The sequence below is a fragment of the Saimiri boliviensis genome, chromosome 2 (assembly GCF_048565385.1).
Source record: "Saimiri boliviensis isolate mSaiBol1 chromosome 2, mSaiBol1.pri, whole genome shotgun sequence".
NCBI classification, from domain to species: Eukaryota; Metazoa; Chordata; class Mammalia; order Primates; family Cebidae; genus Saimiri; species Saimiri boliviensis.
The window spans coordinates 44,750,312-44,762,205 of record NC_133450.1 but is presented as its reverse complement, the minus strand read 5'-3'; the positions used below and the strand labels follow the sequence as shown (position 1 = coordinate 44,762,205).

The 11,894-nt window shown below is 43.7% G+C and overlaps 1 protein-coding gene across 1 annotated transcript; it reads right to left on the bottom strand.

Annotated features, from left to right (window-relative positions):
- Positions 1–9,937: 9,937 nt before the first annotated feature.
- LOC101030702 (ribonuclease 8-like) lies at positions 9,938–11,052 on the bottom strand. The gene has a single exon (XM_010335110.3). It carries the CDS (start codon positions 10,997–10,999, stop codon positions 10,436–10,438), a length of 564 nt encoding a protein of 187 aa, XP_010333412.2. The 5' UTR covers positions 11,000–11,052; the 3' UTR covers positions 9,938–10,435.
- Between the last annotated feature and the right edge of the window lie 842 nt (positions 11,053–11,894).

The window sequence follows — 11,894 nt, the reverse complement described above, 5'->3', positions numbered from 1 at the left end:
CGGGGGAGGCACAGGCACGGCGGGGAGATGCCCCGGCCCGCCTCTGAGCGGGCACCGGTAAGCCCCGCGGCTCCGTGAGCCTTTCCAAAGGGTGGACGGAAAGGAGAGGAGGGGAGATGGGAAAGCCGAACAGTCCCCGGAGGGGCATGAACGTGTGTGCCCCTGCAGCTGGAGGGCGACAGGGAGAAAACGTCCGGCCTCGTCCGCAGTTCCTCAGAGGCCGGCGCCTCTAGGCAGTGGTTGGAACAGCAAGAAGGGAGGCGGGGGGCCGTCGCCCAGGGAACGTGCTCGTCTCTCACCTCCTCTGGACGCTAACCTCCACCATTTTCTCCGCTCCGCTGAGCCTGGAAAAGGACAGAGCAAATGTTCATCCTTCTTAGAGGCAAGAAGAGGCCTCTACTCCATAGAGTCAAAAAACGACCCAAGGCAACAAGCCCCAGCAACCATCTTCCCCGCACAGTTAGAGCCGTGGAGTTGGAGCTCTTTCTAACACCAGGCTATGCGACCCTCGAGTCACCGACACTCTCCAGCTTCCTTATTACGAGGGACTGCGAGCTAGGAGAGTGAGATTTTGCTACCCCCTGGTGTCCATTCCGTAAATACTGCCCAGTGGCCGGTTACAGGGGCCAGTATTTAGAAAACGTTCTTAGAAGATGTTTTATGAGCCTTATTCATTTGTCTCAAACCCAGCTCATCCATTCTCGATGTTGAGAGAGTCTGAACCTTTCCTCACCAGGCCTTCCATTCCTTATACGGCAGCAAATTGTTTAGGGAATGCTTGGTAGTGTCCAAGGTTTTCCACTGGATTCCAAGTCTTGCTACCCTTAGGTAGTGTAATATAAATTAATATGGCCATGGGGTCCACAAACTCCTGGAAAAAGGGAGTGGATCTTTTTTTTTTTTTCATAGAAAAAATGGGGAGCCACTGAAAGCTTTTGAGCTGGTGGGGTGAGGGAATTTGGATACAGAATCAGGGATGGTTATCCTTTGTTTCCAGGACTTTAAAAATCTGTGCTAAATTACAGTGGTTTATTTTAAGTAAGTAAGTGACTTGTGGTTGCAGCAGTTAAATACCACTTTCTCTGAAGAATGCAGGCTCTTACCTAGAAATGTGTGTGTGTGTGTGTGTGTGTGTGTGTACATGTGTGTGTACACAGCAGAGTATGTGTGGATATGTGTGTTTTTGGTGGAGATCTGAAAGGGTAAGGTTATAAGAGAGAAATTAGAGACTGGGAATAAACCTGTCTTAGAAGCCTTTTCATTCACAAACAGTTCTTACCGTGTTTTACCCATTTAAGATTCTTTGGGGCTTCTCGAACTCCTGTTTCAAAGATGAAATTGTAGCTTATTAAAGTTAAGAAACTCTCAGCTACACAGCAAATGAGAAACCAGGATGAGAACCCAGGCTGTCTGATGCCAGAGCCTTCACTCTCAACCAGTAAGTTATAGGGTCTCATCTAAGTTGTCAACGTTCATAAAAGAAGAGTTTTAAGCCAGGCACAGTGGCTCACGCCTGTAATCCCAGCAATTTGGGAGGCTGAGGTGGGCAGATCACCTGAGGTCAGTTCAAGACCAGCCTGACCAACAAAGTGAAACCCCGTCTCTACTAAAAGTACAAAAATTTGCTGGGTGTGGTGGCAGGCGCCTGTAATCCCAGCTACTCTCGAGTTGGAGGCAGGAGAATTGCTTGAACCCAGGAAGCAGAGGTTGCAGTGAGCCGAGATTGCACCACTGCACTCCAGCACTGAGATTTTAAAAGTGATAGATATGTCCCTGTGGGTGAGAGAAGAAAAACTGCCTTTTTTCTAGACTTGTTATAGAGTAATAGTTAAAACAATTCTGAAGCCATTTCCAGTATGCTTCTTATGGAAAACTAATGTTATCCTAATATGGGGGAAGGTGGAAGAAACACCTGTGTCTGTACTGTTTATTGCCTGGTTTAAGCACATCAAGAGTTATGGGCCGAGCACGGTGGCTCACGCCTATAATCCCAGCACTTTCGGAGGCCGAGACGGGTGGATCACGAGGTCAAGAGATGGAGACCATACTGGTCAACATGGTGAAACCCCGTCTCTACTAAAAATACAAAAATTAGCTGGGCATGGTGGCGCACGCCTGTAGTCCCAGCTACTCAGGAGGCAGAGGCAGGAGAATTGCCTGAACCCAGGAGACGGAGGTTGCGGTGAGCGGAGATCTTGCCATTGCACTCCAGCCTGGGTAACAAGAGTGAAACTCCGTCTCAAAAAAAAAAAAAAAAAAAAAAAAAGAGTTATGACTGCCACCTTATAGAGGGTTGGGGTTTTAGGATGCTCACTATTTCTCCCTTGGAGAGTAGCAGTGACTATGGCTCTGCCTCAGCCCCATGCCTCAAGTTAAGGGGGAATTAATGAAGGACCACAAGGGAATTTTAGGGACGGACTTGAGAGAATATGTTCTTGTTAGCTGTGCCTTCCGTGGAAACTGGTGGTCAATATCCTAGTTATTTTAAGGTAAAAAAAATCTGTGTGATATGTAAATATATATCAGTTCTATTTATGGTTTAGTTTTTCATGAGTTTTGGTTTTATTTGATTGGTAATATTTTTTCAAGAATTTACAGCTTGTTTTCTCTGAACTAGGTGTCATCAAGGTCGATACCACCAGTATCTTGCCTGGTCTAGCACATTAGTTTCTGGACTGGTCTGCCTTTTCCATTCCTACCTTCTGATGAGCCATTCTCTGCACCATAGCCAGAGTAATCTTAAAAAATCCAAATAGATCTCATTGACCCTGTCTAATGGCTTTCCATTCGCATCATGACTCCTTTTCTGCCTATCTCTCCTTTCTGCCTCATCTTTTACCACAGCCCCATGGTGACATTATGCTAAGCCATTTGTGACCGTGCAGCCACAGTGGCCTCCTTTCAGTTTTTTGGTTTGTTTTTTTGGAGACAGAATCTTTCTCTGTTGCCCAGGCTGGCGTGCAGTGTCACAGTCTAGACTCACTGCAACCTCTACCTCTCAGGTTCAAGTGATTCTGGTGCCTCAGCTTCCCGAGTAGCTTAGATTACAGGTGTGCGCCATCACACCCAGATAATTTTTGTATTTTTAGGAGAGAAGGGGTTTCATATTGGCCAGGCTGGTCTCAAACTCCTGACCTTAGGTGATCTACCTGCCTTGGCCTCCGTAAGTGCTGGGATTACAGGCTTGAGCCACTGCGCTCAGCCCCTTCTTTCAGTTCTTTAAACACGCCTTACTTATACCTAAAGATGCTCAATTTGGCACCTTTTTGCTATCTTTTCCTTCTGTCTGGAGCTTTTTTAAAATTCACAGTTCTAGTGGCTGGCTTTCATTGTTATTTCTTACCTAATGTGTTACAGTCTCAAAGGTCTTCTTCCCTGACCACCCAGCCTAACGTGGTCTCTCACTCACTGCCTTTCTGAATAATGTTATTCTGTTTTATTTTCTTCACAGCATTTATCTCTATTTGATTATGTATTTATTTATTTTCTGTCTATCATAATAGACTCACCTTTCCACCACATATAATTTCAAAATAAACTTTATGAAATGAAGGACCTTGTCTATTTTGTCACTGCTCTTTTTCAGCTAGTGTCTGAACAGTCCTCAAAAGAGATCATAAATCCAGGTGAAGACTGAAAGGAGGGCAGAAAGCTACACAGAACAGGAATGGTGTTGGGAGCAAGTAAGAGCTGGGAATGGGGAGACGGAGGGTTGGGGGTCAGCTGCTTTTCTGTCTTCCTGGAATCAGTCCTCATGAGGTTTTTTTGTTTGTCTGTTGGTGGATATTTGCAAATGGTAGGCATGCAGGACAGAATTTTTTTGTTTGTTTTTTGAGGCAGAGTTTTGCTTGTCTCCCAGGCTGGAGTGCAGTGGTGCGATTTTAGCTCACTGCAACCTCTGCCTCCTGGGTTCAAGTGATTCTCCTGCCTCAGCCTAGCTGGGATTACAGATGCCCACCACCATGCCTGGCTAATTTTTGTATTTTTAGTAGAGATGGGGTTTCACCAAGTTGCTTAGGCTGGTCTCGAATTCCTGACCTCCGGTGATCCACCCACCTTGGCCTCCCAAAGTGCTGGGATTACAGGCATGAGCCATCATGCCCATCTGCAGGACAGAATTTAAGACAGATGTGGACCATCATCTGGCTCAGATGTAGGTTCATTGTAGTAGAAGAGTGGAGGATGTATGGTTTGGAAGGGGACTTCTGGAAAGGTTCCAAAGTTGCTTACAGACATTGTTGATGTACAAACCCAGACTTTTTTTATGTAGTTGTAACCCATTTGAAAATAACAGTTTCGTGTTCTGCTTTCTTCATGTTGCATTGTCCATATACATTTCCATGCATCAGTAAAATTTTTGCCTATGTTGTCTTCAGTTAAAGCATCAAGTAGGCCAGGTACGGTGGCTCACCCCTGAATAATCCCAGCACTTTGCGAAGTCGAGGCTGGCGAATCACCTGAGGTCAGGTGTTCGAGACCAGCCTGACCAACATGATGAATCCCTGCCTGTCTCTACTAAAAATACAAAAATTAGCCGGTGTGGCGACATGTGCCTATAATTCCAGCTACTCGGGAGGCTGAGACAGGAGAATCACTTGAATCCAGGTGGCAGAGGTTGCAGTGAGCTGAGATTGTACCACTACACTGCAGCCTGGGTAACAGCGAGACTCTGTCCAAAGAAAAAGAAAGAAAAAAAAAAGCATCAAGTAGTTGTTTGTCATTCACATAGTCTCTCTCAATTTTAGGGAATTTGTATTATGTTTAACTTTTCTCCATTGTACAAAGAAAAGGTATAAAAAGCTTTGTAGAAATTTACTCCTCCCCACTTTGAATTATTCTCATTTGGTATATTATATAAAATGAAATTATTGGGTCAAATGTTAGGAACCATTTTATAACTTTTGTTATTGCCAGATGTGGCAATATGTGGAGGACAGGGGTCATGAAACGCTCTTAAAATATTTAAAAGGTTGATTGTGAAGAGGAATTGAGGTTATTCTGAATGGCACAAAGCAGTAGGGCATCAGTGAATTTTTGCAGTTATAGAGAAGCAGATTAGGTTCTATGTAAGGGAATTTTAAATATTTAGAGTTGCCTGAAAATGGGACAAGCTGTCTCCATAGGTAAATTCCCTCTCATTGAAAAATTTGAAGCATAATGAGAGAGTTTTTAAAGAAATTGTTTATAAGCTTTCCAGATTTGTGATCTGTACATTTTCCTAGCCCTAACCCTTTGTTCCAAAACCACATTTTGTTAAATGAACGTTTATTAAGACATAACCTGTGCCCGTTATAGTTAGCAGTGGCCCCAGCTCTCATTGGCAGATCCCCAGCAGAGCCAGACTCCTGAGCAGGCAATCTGGGAATTTCAACAGCATGAAATCACTCCCATCCCCTAGGCTTCAGAACTTCCAAGCATCGGGTAACACTGTCTCTAGTTCCATGACATCTCTTTTTTTGTACTCAGTGTCTACCTCCAGGTCTCTGCCCATGTTGAACCTACTCATAAGAACCACCCATTACAAAACCTATATTCTTACCTTGCCTCCAAATAACCCCAAGCCAAACCCAACACCTAAGTGATTGATTCCAAGTAATTGTTATATTATCTTGTTTTATTTGTGCCAATAGATATTTGCACTTCAAATGAGGAGTTGGAATCCCAAAAGATCTATAGTTGGCGGAATATAGCACTCCTAATTCCGCTAACATAACTTTACTTCCTCACCCTGAACACGTGTGTGTTTACATACACACACATACACATACACACCACTTTCAGGCAGGCACTCCGATTTATTGAAGAAGCTGGTTTCTTAAAATCCGTTTTTTTGTTTTTGTTTTTATTTCTTTTCTGAGACAGGGTCTTGCTGTGTTGCCCAGCCTGGAATACAGTGGTACAATCTCAGCTGACTGCAACCTTCACCTCCTGGGCTCAAGTGATCCTCCCACTTCAGCCTCCCAAATAGCTGGGACTACAGGTGTGTACCACTAAACCCGGCTAATATAATTTTTTTTTTTTTTGTAGATACAAGGTCTCACTACAGTACCCAGGCTGGTCTTGAACACCTGGGCTCTATTGATCTTCCTGCCTCAGCCTTCCAAAGTGTTGGAATTATAGGCATGAGCCACTGCACCCAGCCTGTTTTGTTTATATTTTAAAAGCTGCTTTTTTAAATAAAAGTAGTCTCAAAACTCTGGCCAAAGAGGAAAAGTCCCTATAGAGGATGGAGACTTGACTGCAGTCTTTGAATTTTACTTTTCTTTGGAGTATATTTTGCTGAATTCCTCTGCCACCCCTACACTGGCCTTAGGGAAATCCTGCTCCCTTTTTTCAGTTTCTCTGGGATATAATACTCCCATTCCAAAGTCAGAAAACTAACCCCACTGAAGGCAGCACAGTGCAGGGAAGAGAATGCTGAGGAGAGACAGATATCCAAGTTCAGTTCTGAAGACTCCACTGACACTTGTCTGCCCTTGAGCCTGAGCCTTGCGCTTCCCTCCCTGCTAATAAATGGCCCAGCAAAATCAACAAGCATGTTAACACCAGAAAATATAATCACCAAAGCCCACTCTGCAGTATAGATGAAAATATCATAGAAAATGATTTGGTCTTGCAGCATCAATGTGAGTTTTTAAAATGTTTCTTTTGTGCCTAGCAAATAATATTTAGAGGGCCACTTGGCTTTTTAAAATTTATGTTTCCTATGTTGAAGTTATAAATCAGCTCAGTTCTACCTTAAGCTTTTATGTTGAACTTACAAAGAAATACATTCTAATAATCACTTTAAAAAATTGTATTCACTGACTATTTGATCTTATTTGTAAGTAGTTAATGAAACTCTTTAACATTAAAAGATACACTTTATAAATTCAATATATATTCCATGTCCTTATAATTTGGCCATTTGAGCTAACCAACAAAATATTCCTGAATACATAAAAACCTTTATAAATCTAAAAATTTATAAATAGGATAATTCAATTTCTATGTTTTCTTAAATGATCCAAAACTAGTTTTAAAGGAAAGTCCCATTTCAAATCATGTGCATTTAAAATCAGAATGACAAGCCTAATACAAATTCCTTAATACAAAGATATTAATGCTATGTGTTGATTCTTTTAAACATTTTTATACTTAATTCTAAAGTTTCTGGATATTAAAACATACTTACCCACTAGAAAATACTTAGGTCCTCCCAAATGGCTGAGGAGTCCCTTCTCAAGTGATTTTTTGGAAATACATTCTCAGGGGTCCAGAGAGCATACCCAGTAGAGATTCCGTCCCAAGGCTGTTGGGCAGCTCCTCTGTGGCCCCAGCTGCCCTACTGAGCCCTGTTTTATGAGTGCTGTGCATTACTCTCAGAATGAGCCAGTTTTACAGCCCATGACCCCTAGATTCAAGTTACACTTCATCTAATTCTTCAGCCTACACAAGGAAGTCAGAAACTCCTACCCAGATCACTACCCCACTTGTTTGGATATTATTAGTCTACTTAATGATTTATTCTATTCTGAATTCTTTTCACAATCTTCCCAGCTTCTGGGGCCACAACTCTCACAGATATTGAATGGATGAATGTCTCCTGGTATTCCCTAACCCTGGCTAATGCTATGCCAGAGATATACAACAGGAAAATTAACATCCAACAGAGAATGAACTTCAGGTTAGGATAAATGAACTTGAGGATGAATGAAATCCTAAGGGAAGTGGGAAAAAAATGTTACAGAATCCATTTGGTTTATTCTTCTCTTCTATCTTATTACTTGTTAGTTTCATAAGTACTGTTTAATCTTGCCCCCTAAACAAGACAGTGAATCTGTGGTTGCACCAATCTATGTATATTTGCCTAGCTCCAAATCATGGCACCCTCCAAGGCCGTAATGTGTATCGAGCACATGTTAGGAGCACAGTGCTATTTGGAGAAAGGAAAATAAAACTCAATAACTTTTATGCCCTCTGGAGGTAGTTTCTGGGATAAAATGGGCAATCACTGGAGAAACAAACAAGACTGAGTTGACACAGGTGACTTTTAGATTAGGACTTTGAATGATTGAGTATGATGTGTCCGCTAAGGAACACTAAGAGGCTGCAGGAGTAGAGAGGGGCAGGTTTTGAAGCCAGACAGATGATGAGCTTAGTTCTGAGTGTTTTGGGTTGAGATGTCTGTGGAACACTGACGGGGCTAGCAACAGCATGAAGATGGGCATGTATGCCTGGACTTTGGGAGCTCTGGGCTGGAGATACACCTGTCTTTGGGAGTAGGTTAATGGTAGTTGGAGCCACGGAAGTAAATGAAGTCACTCAAGGAGCATACAGTGTGGGAAGAAAACAGAGCTCAGAATAGGACCCTGAAAAAACACCATCATTTAAGGTGCAGCCACAGGAAGTGGAGCCTGCCCACAACACTGGGAAGAAGCCAGGGGATGGAAAGGTGTTTCTCTCTTACTTCCAGATGTTTTCCCTGGTTATGAGCACAAGTGTCGACAACATCGTGATGGCGATGGGCAGAGCAGTGTGGAGGGGCCTACAGGCTGTCGGGGGAAACTACACTTGGGGCGAGATGGTGTTGCTGCCAGACGCTACATTGAGCTCTAGTTCTAGAAAGCACAGAACGGGGGCTGGGATTTGGAATTTCTGGATTCTATGCTTTCCCTGCCACTTCACACTTCACCAAACATCCTTTCCTTACTCTGAGTCATAGTCTGTGTAGGAAACTCTCTTTTCAAATATGGGAAGGGAGGTGTAATAAGGAAGCAGAGATTGCATGGGGAAGGAGAGGGGGTGTCTTGTTGAGTGTGAGTACATGTGTAGGTCTGTGTGTTGTGCACACAGGTGCACATTGTGACTATGTGTGCCTCTGTATGTGGTGTGTATGTGTGCACCTTATGTTGATATGTAGGTATGTATGTGTGTAGATGTGTATAATATGTGTATGTTTTTTTCTCTCTGAATATCTATTAATACAAGTACAGAAATTGAGAGGAAACATTAAGAAACTTTTGTGGGCTGGGTGCCATGGCTGACACCTATAGTCCCAGCACTTTGGGAGGTCCAGGCAGGTGGGTTGCTTGAGCCCAGGAGTTTGAGACCAGCCTGGGTAACATGGTGAAACCTTGTCTCTACAAAGAATGCAACAATTAGCCAGATGCAGCGGCATGCTTGCACCTGTAGTCCCAGATACTCAGGAGGCTGAGATGGGAGGATCACTTGAGCCCAGAATGTCAAAGTCAAGGCTGAAGTGAACTGAGATTGTACCACTGCACTCCAGCCTGGGCAACAGAGTGAGACCCTGTCTCAAATTTTTTAAAAAAGCAACTTTTATGGCAATTTGACAGAGTAGTTTATATTAATTGAATCTAGCAATAATAAAATTGGGCTTGTATTTTTTATAGTTATATGTTCTATTTCATTTTCTAGTAATTCATTTTACCATATTTTACAAAAGTATGGGTCTATGACTGATTGCATACAAAACTGCTCCTTTACCACAGTTAGCCTTCAGCAATGATTAAGACCAGATCAAGATTCTTGGTAGGTCCAGATTCTGAAATTTCCAAGGAAGGGAAATTCACTCCAGAACATTGAGTGTCCTGCTCTGGGTCATGCTGATGAAGCATGAACTCAGGTCTTATGCACAAACAAGTGGGTCAGGCCTCAGACCTGACTGGCATCCCAGGGCTCAGCCTATCCTTCCTTTCACCCTTCCCCTTCCCATGAGAGGGGACCACTAGAGAGCCCTCAAGGGGCTGGATGACAGAATTAAGTCAGTTTCTCAGACTGTGCCTGCTCAGGGTGCTGCTTTCCATCCGGCCTGCAAAGCAGGTGGAGCTGATGCCTCACCGAGATAAGTGTTTCAGGACCTTTTCAGGGCTTCAGAATTGGAGCTCCAAGCCTCCCCATCTACCCCAAGACAGTAACACACACTCCATCAGCAACAGCAGAGTCTTTATTACAGCAAGATCAGAAGCATTTCTTTCCCCAGCACAGAGGACACAGCATAGATTCCCCTTCCTTCCTTTCTTAGATAATCACCCCTGTCTGGGATCTCCCTGAACTGTCCAACCACAGCCCTTCCTAGGATCTGACTTATTTTGGATTTGTAATTTTATGTTCTTTTTCTTTAAGAGGGTCTTCAACATTAGATAAGCCACAGGCCTCACCAAACTCCGATCCATCCTTGTGGGGATCCTGAGTGCTTGACTCTGGAAGGGCTTCAAAGTAAGCTGCATTGAAAGGCTGAAGAGAATCTGCCCTCTTCCCTCATCATTTGGAGCATCCATAAAACCCCCTAAAGAACCAGGAATATGTGAGATTGGGTGTGTGGGAGAGAAATGGCATTTGCGATGGGAAGCAAGGATTAATAAAGAACTTGAGGGAGGAACAGCAGCACATACAGTCTGCAGAGCGTGGGGTGGAGCGTGGGCACCAGACCTTACACAACTTTATCCAAGTGCACAGGAACAAGTGAGTACTCTGGGTCACCCTGTTGTGGAGGGTCACAGGCCACTATGTAAGACTTTTTCAGGTGCTCCTCTTTGTACCTGCAGTCCGGGTACTTCCCTGAGGTGAGCCTACACATGGTCAGGGACAGGGACCCATGGCTCTGGTGGCAGTTTTTATGGTGGCCATTCTTGCAGGTTATGTTGGGGGTCTGGCAGGTGGCGGCCACGCTGGAGAAGGGCTCGTGCAGGAAGGTGTTGAGGTCTTTGCACCGTTTGTTGTAGTTATTGATGTTTCTCATGGCTGAGTTGCATGCGCGAGGGCTGGGCTGCACATGCTGAGTTTTAAACCACTGAGATGGGGTCATGCCCTTGGGCTTGGCACTGACTGGGATCTCAACCACCCACAGCCCCAGCAGCAGGAGCAGCAGCAGGGGGCAGCATCCTTCTCTCACCAGTGCCATCTCTCCTAAGGGGAACAGTGGAACAGAGGGAAGAGATAGGTGGGTGAATAGGTCATCATGGGGGAGCCTGGCTAGTCCTTCTAAGAATTTCATACTCTAAGTCAGTTATTGCAGGGCAATGCGCAGCCTAAGATAGTGAAGAAAACCCCTGTATTTTATTGGTTAGTACCAGCAGATAATGTGCCTTTTTGTGCCTCTAATAAACACTTATCTTGTTTACCCCTCATAATAGTTTTATGAGGTATGATTATCCTTCATATGTATATAAAATGATTACCCTTCATATATGTATGTATATATATATATATATATATATATATACACATATATATGAAAGGTAGTCTTTTTATATATATCATTAAAAAATTCATATATATATATATATATATATATATATATATACATAAATAAAAAGAGGCTGAGAAAAGTTAAGAAAATTCCCCATCATCCCATAGCTAGGACAAATACAAGATTTTAACCAAGGCCTGTCAGGGTCCCTAACTCCTCTGTTTCCCACACTCCCAGGTGTCTTTTCTGAAACTGTGAGAAATCACAGAGAGGAACCAGATCTTGAAGAAAAACATGTGAAGGGTCCATGTTGGACTAGCTTAGGTGTTCTGCTGGGCTAGCTTAGGTGTTCCCCAAAGAGTTGATATTAAGGTTGTGGAGTCAAATGCATTTCTCCCCATTCTGTGGCCCAGTTTGTCATGGAAGTTAGAAAAAAAGGCCACTCCTAGTGAAGGGATGGCTGCTCCAGCTGGCAAAGCTGCATGGCAAGTTGGGTTCTTTCCATGCCTGACATTTTGCCCTGCTGGAGAATGTCTTGGAAGGATAGAGGGTCACGGCTGGAAGGAACCTTAGAGATCATCTCAGTTGACTCCTTCATTTTAAAGATGAAGGACCTCGAGTTCCTGAAAGGGCAAGTGCCCTTCCCAAGGCCACCGAGTGAGTGGCAGAGCTGGCGCTAAGAGCTTCCTGATGTTCAACC

Coding starts and splice junctions, on each gene's coding strand:
- LOC101030702 (XM_010335110.3), bottom strand. CDS start 10,999: ATGAAATTCTTAGAAGGACTAGCCAGGCTCCCCCATGATGACCTATTC.